The 12,755-nt window shown below is 38.3% G+C and overlaps 1 protein-coding gene across 5 annotated transcripts in view; it reads right to left on the bottom strand.

Moving 5' to 3' along the window:
- TFDP2 (transcription factor Dp-2) overlaps positions 1-12,755 on the bottom strand; it is a 166,649-nt gene that overhangs the window by 66,793 nt on the left and 87,101 nt on the right. For 2 of the 5 annotated variants that reach the window (XM_082840249.1, XM_082840250.1), the window contains exon 1: positions 2,810-3,235. The exons of the other annotated variants lie outside the window; for them this stretch is intronic. In XM_082840249.1, coding sequence (XP_082696375.1) covers positions 2,810-2,840 — 31 coding nt within the window. In that variant the 5' untranslated portion in view covers positions 2,841-3,235. Of the gene's footprint in view, positions 1-2,809; positions 3,236-12,755 lie in introns of those variants that run through there. 5 annotated transcript variants of the gene reach the window in all.

Below are 12,755 nucleotides of genomic sequence, written 5' to 3'. Positions count from 1 at the left end.
TTCTTTGGTCAAAATTATAAAAGTTCTTACTCTAATCAAACCTATAACTTGGTAAATCCATTTTAAACTCCATGTAAGTTGGTTATCTTAGAAAAAAATTCAAATGCTCCATATTGCTATTCCTTAAAAAAGCAAAATGTACACAGATCGATTTTAAACTCAATCTTAATTCAAACAATGATCTGAAAAGTTTTGAAATCTCTAAATTCTATTGTCATTATTTGAAGCAAAGAAAATCTTCAGGGAAGCCCACAGATCCTAGCTCAGAGCAAGAGACATTTTTAATAACCTCCTTGAATCTTGGTATCTTTCTCAGTCCTTTCCTTAGACCAACTAAACATTTAGAAAATCGTTTAACATTTGCTCAATATGCAAATTTTGAACTACGGTTCAAAGAAGTTTTTGGCTATTATATGTTATTACTAACTTTACAGTGTAGGGTAGGGCAAAATTTAATAAGTGCCTAATATGTGAAAGATTCAGCGCTCAGCACTGGTTTTCTAAGAGCTAACTTTAAGAAATACATAAAGTTGTAATGTATATAAACACACAGTATACGGGAGCACAGAACTTCTCTACATGTTACTTGTAAAAGGATAGATTTTTACTTTACTCATTATGAACTCCACGAATTAAAAAACTATTTTTTGACTGCTTTCATTACATGCATATCACGTCCAAGCTCTTCTTATTCTTTTCAGCAGATAAACATTCCCCTCCTTCCATTAGCTTACTTACTATCTTTTTTTTAAAGAGGGAAACTGCAACACATCATTTCAATTAAACTCAAAATATTTCTCCCACATTTCTTATTCAAAGCTCTTTAGAAATAAGTCTCATGGCTTCACACTGAAGATAAAATAGTCTCTCACTAAATGCAAATGATGTTTCATACTGCAATTTCATTTTGAGCCTTAATACCTATTGTGTAATTACAAACTTTTGCCACCTAAGTATTCCTTATATATTTTATAGTGGCTTCGTTTTTTTCCTAATATTCTTTATGACTTAATAATCATTTTCTCCATCACTTAAAGGCACTAAAATTAGCTTTCTCACATTTCCACTAATTACACATAAAATTTTTAAGATTAAGAAAAGCCTCTTCAAAAAGTATGTTACTCAGAATATGTTACTCTACACTGTTTCTCAAATCCTGAATGTAAAAGAATAAATTTGAAATGACTAAGTTTTCTTTATTCACTGATTAAGTCAGATTTATGGCCACCCCTCCCGTTTCCAGCTACTGTGAATTTTGAATGAAACAACCTCAATTGTAACAGAAGAAACATCTGTTGCTTTTTCTCTTCATCAGGGCTTTCCCAACTGAAAGAAAGCCTCTCTGCCTGACCTCCTCTCCCACTCCCACTCCCCCTCCCCCCGACACTAAGTTCCTTCAAACTTTTTTTTAAAGTACATGTATGATTGAAAATTGTACCGTGTCCATTTAAAATGTCATAGTTTACCTAGAGACATTCACTTTACTACAGTTCAAATAATGAGTAAATGTTATTTACATACATCACAAAACCAGAGATGTTACTGGGAGACTATTAATTATAACTAAAATACAGGCTTCAAGAGTATACTTGAAGTGATCAGCTCAAGTTGTCACACATTCCAGGCTCACGTAGCTATTGTTTATGGTAAAGATTTTCTTCACAGGATCCAGATTCATATAGGATCTTGCACTCTATATTTTCTTTGCCAATCCAACGCGAACATAATGGCAGTCACTACCCCAAGAGGCAGACACCAAATGGTGCCACCCAAACTCTCACACTGTGCCTCATAATAAACCATAAAGCAGTGGAATGCACCGGCCCCTTTATGAGCAAACAATGCCTGAGCTTCATTAGAATACAGCTGACATTTTCAAAGCACAAATACTTTTAAGAAAAATGTACTAGGAAAAAGAGAGAATGAAACAGCTATAAAAGCTGAAATGTTTTTGTAAGTGTCAGGTTTATTTCAAAGATCCTGAGGAAGCATATTTTGCTGTTGACAATTTCAAAGTTTTCGTAAATGGAAAAAAAAACGTAGAGTTAGAGGCAAAGCTTATTTTATTAACTACTGGAAAGAAATGAAAGTAAAAACTCACATCTGAATTGCACTCACAAGTAAGAACCACGAAGTACCTTTAATATTATTCATTTCTTTAACTGCTTCTTTAGTTCTTGCACGGAGAAAATGGAGCTCCAGAATTATCTTTATATTTAAATTGATTTATATAAGTAACAGTGATAAACTAAGCTTACTCTACCCCTCCCCCCCCACCCCAACCCCCATACCCTGTAGCTTTCCTGTCTGCAACAAGCAAGGACGTCTTGAATTCAGCGTGCTCCTGGCTATTTATCAATTTAACACTGCTGCTGTTGAAAGAATATAAAATAAACCCTGTAAAAACGCACCCAGCAGTAAGAAACAAAATGATCTCTCTTACCTGGTCTAATGAAGCATGCCTCTCACTGCAGTACCAACAACACTCTACAGTCTTTGTTACCATTCAGTGGAAACTTGAGACTGTGTCAGACATGAGCAATCGAGCTCAGAAACACTCAATTTAAAATACTTCTCAGTAAAACTAAAAAGATGCTCAAGAAAATAGTTTCATTACTAGCTTTTAAAAGACATATGAATACTGTCTAATGCAACAAAGACACTTAAAAACGAACAAAGTACAGGTCTTACTGTTTTAGAAACAGGCTTAAAATAAAAGTGGTGAAACAATACACTGCCTAACTCCACCCTAACATTTTTCTAAAAATAACTTGAATTTTAACTGGCTAAAAACCAAGATGGAACTTACTTATGAAACCTGCATATTTCGAATTATACATGTCAGGGTATTTGCGGGCTCCAAAGCAGTCACAAAGCAGGAGGCCTCAGTGCATCTTGAAAGCAGAGCAAAAGCACCATGAGTTTCAGGGGGAAAAAAAAAAAAAAGGAGGAGAAACTGTTGAAAAACTAGTCAGGCTTTTCAACCTGTAATAACTGTCCAGCTCCTCTGGGAGGAAAAAAAAAAAGTCCTGGTTCTGCCCCCTGAGATAGGAGGCTATGCTTCAATGCCAAAATGAATGACAGGCCCATTTCTGATATCAACAAAGAGCAGCTTAGTGGTGCTCGAATTTTTTTCACTTTCCCACACAGTTAGAAGTTCTAACTTTTTCAGGTTAGTACCTTTGTATCTAGGGTTAAGTACCTTTCTCCATTTTCTCGAGAGAACCCAATTATGTTGTCCTAGTTTTTTAAATGATTAATTAAAAATACATACCTAATTATCTTACTCGGTTTTTCCTAGGCAGGAAGCTGAACAAAAGATGACCTATTAAATTCCTTTCCAAATCTAACCTTTGCAATATCAGATTACCATATGACTAATTATTAATATTAATAAGCTGTGCCTGCGTCCTGACAATGGGCCCCAAGAGGAAGAGAAAGTAGGTAACAAACATAAAAATAAGGTAAAGGAGACTATAAAATTTTCAACCAGCTCGGTGTAAAGATCATTTATCAAAGTACATGTCTCTGATTATACAAATTCAAAACAATAAACGCTTCAGTCAACGGACATATGAGCCAAGCACTATTTTGGGCTCCGTGGATACAGCAGTGAACAAAAGCCAAATGAAAATCCCTGCCTTCAGTGGTTTATATCTCAGTTCCCTGAAAGTGTAACCCTCCTGGATGAATAAGGTACCTTTCCTTCTTTGATTAGGTACCACCTAATCTGAAATATTCCCCTCTGAAAGTATGTCTTGACAACAGCTCCAGCAGGGCAAGGATCTTGCGCTTGGTTTAGTGCTATATCCCCAGTGGCTAAAACAGAGCCTGTTAGACACCCCAATAAACATATACTGAAAGAAACAGATCAAACAGAGCTTTTTCTTAGTCAAGTTTTTCTTTGTAAACAGACTATGTACCACATATTACACTTATATACACACAGAGATATGTCAAAAATAATATAGCATAGGGTATAAATTAAATTGAGCTGCAAGTACATATTAGCTTAAAACTGAAAATACAACCTCTATGGCTCTGTATCTTTTCAGATTCTAAAATCTGTTTTCAATATCAAATGAGGTCACTATAATATTTGAGTAAAGGAATCAGTTAAAATTCTATACACTAAGGTTTTGTGGACTATCAGTTTTCAGAGGAGTTTTGAATAAAAAAAGAAGAAAATTACCCAGCATCCAATCAGTTTTGTGTATTAAAATCTAACATGGTTACATCTGTTTACATACCCACATTTGGAAATAATTTTAATCTCCCTATCCTGCTTCTCACCATTCTTGATCACCTTACCAGAAACCACACAGAGTAAATATGCACATACCTCTAACCTGTGAGGTTAGCCAGAAGTGATCGCCCATGTCACCCAAGGCCAGGATATTCAGGGTCTAGATATTGTCATACCTACTCTGCTACAGTCTTAAAAGGAAATTAAACTTTCTAATACTCAGGCACTGCGATCCTACTACTTCTAGTAGTAGGAAGTAGGCAGAGCGTCCCCTCCCCCACCCCCAGGGCTGGACAGTGATTTACATGTTCAAATATTCTACCTGGAATAGTTAGTATGTATTCTAACAATAAATTAACAGTAACCCAAGGTCAGGAAGACATTGTGATGACTGAGGTCAAGTAATGAATAAAATAACATTGGGCCAAAGGAGGATTCCATTGGTCCTGCAGGAGCAATGTTTTTTCTCCCTAACCATCATTCATCTTTCCTTCAACAAATACTTATTGAGCACCTACTATGCATCAGGCACTGAGCTAGGCAGCAAACTGACCTGCTCCTTATGGTCTGCTCCAGAGATCTGACCTTAAGCCCTTCTCTACCATGTTTACTTGTCTCTCTTTCCCTTCCTTGCCAGTGCCCCCTTTCAACTCCCAAATTCTTCATTCACACTGCTCTTCAATCTACTCCCAAGCTTTTCTCAGCAGGCAGCTTGATCACTACCTTCTGTACGCCTTCATGAGTGTACGACACATTGTGGGGAAGTTCATGAGTCTTCCCACTGGCATAATAAAATGCATCTTATGTAGGTTCTCCCAAACAATTTCTCCTTAATCTTAGATAGAAAATCTACTTAAGGGAATTCCCTGGCAGTCTGGTGGTTAAGATCCTGCACTTCCACCGAAGGGGGCCTGGGTTCGATCCCCAGTCAGGGAACTAAGATCTTGCAAGCCGTCCAGAGTTGCCAAAAAAGAAAGAAAGAAAATCTACTTAAGCATTATATTATTTACAACTACTGATTATCTAGCAAACACCAAAGGGGACAAGCCATTCTCTTCCCCAAGTTTATAAGCTAACTTATTTGGACTAGGGTTTGCTATGTCTATTGGCCATCTGACCAAAGACTAACCATATTTTACAGATACATTTGTGATTCTATAGGCAGAAATTACACTATGATAGCACAATAATAGTTTTTACTTGCCCCATGCCTGCTAAATATAACTATCTACCAGATCCATATCATGAGGGACATACTTATTCACATTTTCAAGTAAAATGTCTAATGTCCCTGATGAGGGCTATGCCTAAAGCAAAGAGTTCCTGCTACCACTCGCATGGGTAAGTGTCGGTTTCTTAAAAATATCATATAGTATTTTTCTATGCACTCTCATGTTTATTGCAGCATTATTCACAATAGCTAAGACATGGAAGTAATCTAAATCTAAACTTCCAGCTATAAGATGAATAAGTTCTGGTAATCTAACGTATAGCATAGTGACCATAGTTAACTTCACCTTTGCACCTCCTCTTCCTCTACCTTTTAAATGTAGACATCTTTCAAGGTTCTGCCCTTGATGCTTGTTTCTCCAAGATTTATATTTCCTCTTTGGAGGACATTACCCATTTCTATGGCTTTGTCACCTCTATGTAGACGACTACAAAAATGTATACTTCTAGTCTTGGGCTTCTCTGCTCTAAACTCTCATTGCAATGGCCTATTGGACATCTCTGTCTACAAGTCCCACGACGTCAACGCAACTTCTGCAGGACTGAGCTCCACGTCTACTGTCCCAAAGCAGCTCACCCTCCTACATGCCCCATCCTTGTTACAGGCATCGTCATCCTGAAAAGAAAGTGATTTTCTATTCTTGCCTCTTCCTCACCATCCAAATGACCACATTGTTTCCAGTTGTTTTTTTTTTTTCTAAAACACACATCATTTCCCTGATTTAAAAAACAAAACAAAAGAAATAAGAAATACAACTTTTGATGACCTCCTGATGGCTAGACCTGCACTATCAACATTGGTAGCCTTAGCCATATACGGCTATTTAAATTTAAACTGATTAAATTTAAATAAAATTAAAAATTCAATTCCCAGTTGCACTAGACACATGTTAAGTCCTCAACATGTGGCTAACAGCTTGCAGATACAGAACATTTCCATCATCACAGAAAGTTCTATTAAACATCTTTGGTCTAGACAATAACAGCAAACGACCTAAAACTGCTGTCTAAATTTTCCTCAATCTGGCCCCTTTCTAAACTTATCTTCTACCAAAATCCCTTTGCGTGCTTTAGTCACAGCTGAATTAGCGGAGCCGAATGAATCAAGGCGAAGGCTTTCCAGGATGAGGGAGGCATTTGCCAGTACCTCAGAGAAGGATCTATGGAAAGGGAAGAGACCAAAGGCGCTGGAGAGGACAGACATAGTTCACTGAAGCCCTCACAAGTTAGGAAGGGACAGAACTTTAGACCAAAGATTTTCAGCCCTAGAGAAAGAATATGTTACAGTGGAGGAAGCACGAGCATTGGAGTCACAACACTTCACCCAAATTCAGGTATTAGTTGAGTTATAAGGTAAAGAAACTCAACTCATACTAGTCTGACTTGAAAAGAAATTAGTTGGCTCAACTGGCTAGCTCACCGAATGCAAGAAAAGGTTAGAGAAACAAACTAGGAGGGTCAGGGGTGAGCAGGGTCTCAGGAACTCTCAGGCTGCCAGGACTGGGTCTGTCTGACTCCTTTCTTTTACCTCTGATTTTTCTCTCACGCCAGCATCATTCTCTTTCACTACAGATCAGTATTCTTCAGCCGGTGGGAAACATGGTCATTGACGTGTCACTAGTTTTATATCTTACAGATTCCACTAACCCTCTCTCAGCCTGTGCCTTAACATACCAGGAAGACATTCATTGGCTGAATTTGGGTCAGGCGCTCGTCCTGGCCAGTGAAATGCTGTCAAAGCGATGATGTGCTGGGGAACAATCAACTGTGGCCAGAAGGACATAATCACGAAAATGTAGTAGCTAGGTAGATGAGGAAGAGATCTGTGGAGGGGTTTCCAGGCATCTCACAGATGCCACTAAAATCTCTAGCTGAATCATTTAAATATAAGAGAGTAAATGATTTGCCACTAATCTAGTAAAATGTAAAGTCAAGATTTAGCTCTAGGTTTTCTGACTCTGATGTCTGTACTCTTTTCATTAGAATATTCCTAAATCATCAAAGGGTTGGGGGTGGGGTTGGAGGGCAGGTGAGGGTATGTTATCCACTTATCTCTTTAAGGCCACACTGTTCACTTTGTAATAGACTCTTCCCTAAGCGGCAAGAACTTTAGCTTTCAAACTTCCTTCCCTTTTCAGAAATTTTAATTTTTCCCTCTTCACTGAGTTCATCTTAACGTTTAAGATGCAGAGATCTTTCCTTTCTAACTGCTGCCCAACTAAAAACATCCTCCTTTCCGTCTGACGGAATTTTTTTAAAGTGTGATATCCATAGCTGCTCTCTCACCTTTTTACAAACGATTAATTATATTTCAATTCTTAAAAAAAGCACCAAGTACCTCCTACATGATACCTACTGTGCTAGGCACTAGGGATATAAAAATAAAGGGCAGAGTCCTTAGCCTCAAAGAAACGACCCAATTTGGCTTCTCTCCAAGTGCCCAAATGAAACTGTACTGTCTAGAGTAGACAAGGAGCTCTACTTGGAAAATCAATGTACACTTATGCTCCATAACCTTGCGAATGTGACCTTGCTGACCTCACAAATCTCATGTTCTTAATACCATTAAAATTATCCTCTCTTGGCTTTTGTAAAGATTTTTGTAAAGACTCTTCTCTGTTTCACTCCAACCTTCTAGGGGGGTTCCTTTTATTTTTTTCTCATTACTTGTATTCTAAATGGCTCAACCACAGCTCTCTGTTCTTACTATATTTTTGTTTTAGAAGGTGACTGGCCACAAAATTTATTATCCACACTGGGTTAACCATTGAGAGTTAAAGGGGGCACACTATTAATAATTATACTGGGATACAACTGAAGCAGTTTGGAAAAACTGGACCATATGGATTCCTGCTTAAAAACCTTCAGTGGTTCCCTTCTCCAAATCCTTAAGCACAGCATACAAAAACCTATTTAGAACTAATTGTCTCTTATAGATTAAATGCACACCTTTTTTATGGCCTTCAACCAGTCCGTAGAGTACACTCAGACTACATTACATACAGTGGAGAGTCTCACTTGATTTCTTCCCCATTCAACAGAAATCTCATTACTTCCCCCCTGTCAATAGTGCCCAGAAACTTAAGAAGCCCAATAATTCAGATGAGAAAATGGAGGTTTACCACATCAAATAACTTGTATAAATGCTACAAAATGGTAGAACTATGATTCTAATCCAGTTCTTAAAGCCCACACATTTAAAGTCTATGGATATTAATTAGAGATATAAATTCAATGAGTAGATGTAATCAAAAGGCTTATTACTAAGGGCTTCCCTGGTGGCGCAGGGGTTGGGAGTCTGCCTGCCGATGCAGGGGACGTGGGTTCGTGCCCCAGTCCGGGAAGATCCCACATGCCGTGGAGCGGCTGGGCCCGTGGGACATGGCCGCTGAGCCTGCGCATCCGGGGCCTGTGCTCCGCAACGGGAGAGGCCACAGCAGTGAGAGGCCCGCGTATCACAAAAAAAAAAAAAAAAGTCTTACTAAAATCTAGTATTGTTCTTTATGTCAAATATTAGTTCATTAATGCCAATTAAACTATTCCAGATGAGAAAAAAATAAAGAAAATCATTTCAGTTCCCCTGCCTAAAAATCTGATGTTTCCCTCATCAAATAAATCACACTACACCCTTAATGATCAGATCCCAAATTGCTTTTCAAGGTCTATTTCCCACAACTCCAGAGGCATGAATTATTTACCATTCCCTGAGCAGCCCATGACCTTACTGTTAAGCTCTCAATATTCTTCACCTGGTAAACTAGTATTCCTCCAAAACCACAAAATGTTATCTCCTCAATTAAGATATTCCCAATTCCTTAAAGGAGACCTGGTCTTATTTTAAGTTCCCATATTCCTATTCCCACATCATATTCCTTTGTAAGTTACATGTCTGTGAATTCCTCCACAACAGGTTTTTGGCTCTCCAGCCCTCCCATTCCATCCCTGCACCCTTCCTGTCTAAAAAACCATCTCCTACACAGTATATATTCAAACAATACCTATTAAACAAATAAATGAATGAATAAGTGTCCTTTACTGATCAAATACCTTCAGTTGCTTCCCATCTGTTAAAAGAACTCCACTGACAGCAGAAGAAATTTTATCTGCTTTTGCCCGATTTCCAGGCTCTTAATGATTAGACCCAGATGAATTTTTATAACTAATAACTTTCCATTACTAATTGCCATCAACTAGCTGTCCTCTCCGTTAGTAATCCACAATTTTCTGTAATCGTTTTCCAAATATGCCAGAGATATTGCTGCAGTTCTGTCCTAAAAATTCATGTTGGAAAGAGGATTCTGAGAAGATGCCAGAATGGGAAGCATCAGGAATCCATCTATTCACCTGGGCAACAATTGCACGGGCAGAATCTGTCTCATACAACTCTTCTGAAACTCTGGAGTCTAAGGAAGTCTTGCACCTTCCAGAGGAAGGCCTGGATGGTAAATTTCAGCTAATTTTGGTCAATTTATAGCTGATGGTGCAGTAGTAGCTACCCCTCCCCCAACCCCAGCCATGTGGCTGGCAGCTGTACACTGTTCCTGGAGCAGTTTGCACACAGCATGTGGGAGCCAGGGTGGGCAAAAAGGGCCCGGTCTCCAAATATCAGGCATCCGTGTCCTGGTTGGGGACTGCTGCTTCTGCTCACAGAGGTGCAGACAAAGAAGTGGGCAGCACTGCTGTTGTAACTCCTCACATCGTTCCACCCAGCCCCCGCCAGCCCCCCTCCAGCTGAAGTGACTTCCAGGGGATTGAAAGGACTCCTGGCCTTCCCTCCCTCCTTCATTTTTCTCTTTTTACCCTTTCCACAGCCAGACATTAAAGACTAGGACATTGCATATCTGGGAAAATTAGAAAGTGACCACACACGCCCAGGGAAAGGCTCAGAAAAGACCTGAGCAGACCTTAAGTTTACACCTCAGGCTGATCCTTGGCACAGTGACAGCCCACAACAATTTTTTTTTTTTTTTAAATGAACAAAGCCAGTTAACAAACAACAGCAAACCTTGGGGACGAGGGAAATTCTGATTTCCAGAGTTACTACGTTATTAGATCTACACACCCAGTTTTCAACAACGAAAAATCACAACAGGAAATTATGGCCAACGCAAGGGGAAAAAAGAAATCAGAAACTGTCCCTGAAAAAGTCCTGATGGCAGATATATCAGACAAAGACTTTAAAATGACTGTCTTAAACATGGCTGCACAACATTATGAATATATTCAGTGCCCCTGAACTGCATACTTAAAAATGACTAAGGCTGTGAATTTTGTTACGTGTATTTTACAGCAATTTTAAGAACTGAAAGAAAAAAAAAACTCACATAGGAGTGGGGACAGGGTATACGGGAAACAGCTGTATCTTTTGCTCAATTTTGCTGTGAACCTAAAACTATATACACTGTGTATTTAAAAAGTATACAACAGGACTTCCCTGGTGGTGCAGTGGTTAAGAGTCCACCTGCCAATGAAGGGGACATGGGTTCGAGCCCTGGTCCAGGAAGATCCCACACGCCGCGGAGCAACTAAGCCCGTGTGCCACAACTACTGAGCCTGCGCTCTAGAGCCCATGACCCACAACTACTGAGCCCACGTGCCAAAACTACTGAAGCCCATGCACTTAGAGCCCGTGCTCCACAACAAGAGCAATGAGAAGTCCACGCGCCACAACAAAGAGCAGACCTCGCTCGCCGCAACTAGAGAAAGCCCGGGCTCAGCAATGAAGACCCAATGCAGCCAATAAATAAATAAAAATCTTACTTCAGCCACTTACAAGCCACATGACTTGGGCACCTCATTTAACATTTTCAAGCCCCCATTTCCTCATCTATAAAATGATACATTACAACTATCAATAAATGTTTTTTACTCTAATATAGATGTAAAAAAAAAAAATCTGGATCATGAATGCCATTCTGACCAGAAGACTAAAAAGGAAGAGGATTCTCAAACCTCAATAAATCTTCTCTAAAACACAATCATGACTGCATAATATTCCACTGTGTGGATGTATCATATTTTATTTCCTTATAAATGGATATTTCCACAGTTTCCATATTTTTGCATTAATAAACTATTATGTAATAAGCACTTCTACACTCAAATCTTTTTCTTTTCTAATGACAAAATCCTGGAACGGTTTCCACTGGGTGAAAGACTGTAAATTACTTTCAGGGGTTTGATAAGTATTACCAATTTTCCCACAGAGTGCTTGTACTGACTCACACTCCTAATAGAAGTAGATAAGAAGAAATGAATAAACAGGATAACAAGAAGTGGCTATGAAATGAAGATAACCAACTTTTCTTACCTTTGCCAACACAGGTCATAATCCTAAGAAAGTCTGTTAATTTGATGGAGGCATAAGATTTTGTTTTTAAATAGATTTTTACATGATGTCCAAAATACTACACATGTACAATGCAGAAAAATTATAAAATATATGAAAGCACATAGGAGAAATTTAAAATCATCTATAATTCAAACACCCAGAAATAATTATAATTAATGTCTTATATACATATATCAATTCCTTTTCTATGCTACATATTTTTCTTTTTCTAAAAAAGGAAGGGGGGAAATCATACTGTATATGCTGGCTTAACTTTTTGAACTTAATAAACTGCTTAGTTTATAATATCTATAGAATACCACCATACAACAGTGTCACAATATACTCATTTATCACACTGCTTCCAATGTTTCATTCTTATCAACAAATCCATGGTAAACATTCTCTGTTAAAATCTTTCCACAGATCTTTCTTTAATTAGGATAAATCCACAGAAGAAAAAATGTTGAGTCAGAGGTTGCATATTTTTAAGATTTTTGATAGGTACTGAGCAAATTATCCTCCAAAGAGGTTGTATCACTCTATGAGTTCCCATAATTTCCTCTACCTCCCCAAAGTGAGTATTAACAAAAAACTCACTTTGCTAATATGACTGGCAAACATCGGCTTTGTCCGTTAAATCTGCATTTTGATTACTGGTTAATTGAATATATATTCATATTTTTATTATCCATTTGCATTTCTTCTGTGAATTTCCCACTCTGCTGCCCCGTTTTTTCTTGTAATGCCAATATTTAATTTATATAGTTGTATGACATTTAGCTATGGTGTTTACTAAGCCTCCTTTGGTCTCTGATCTGCCTTGTTTTTGAAGATCTTGACAGTTTTGAGGAGTACTGATCAGGCATTTTGTAGAAAGCCACTCAATCTGGGTTTTTCGGATTTTTTTTTTTCCTCATTGTTAGGCTAGGGTTATGGGTTATTGGG

Source organism: Leucopleurus acutus, assembly GCF_964270905.1.
Source record: "Leucopleurus acutus genome assembly, chromosome: 5".
In the NCBI taxonomy this organism is placed as follows: Eukaryota; Metazoa; Chordata; class Mammalia; order Artiodactyla; family Delphinidae; genus Leucopleurus; species Leucopleurus acutus.
This window is presented reverse-complemented; position numbering and strand designations above follow the sequence as displayed.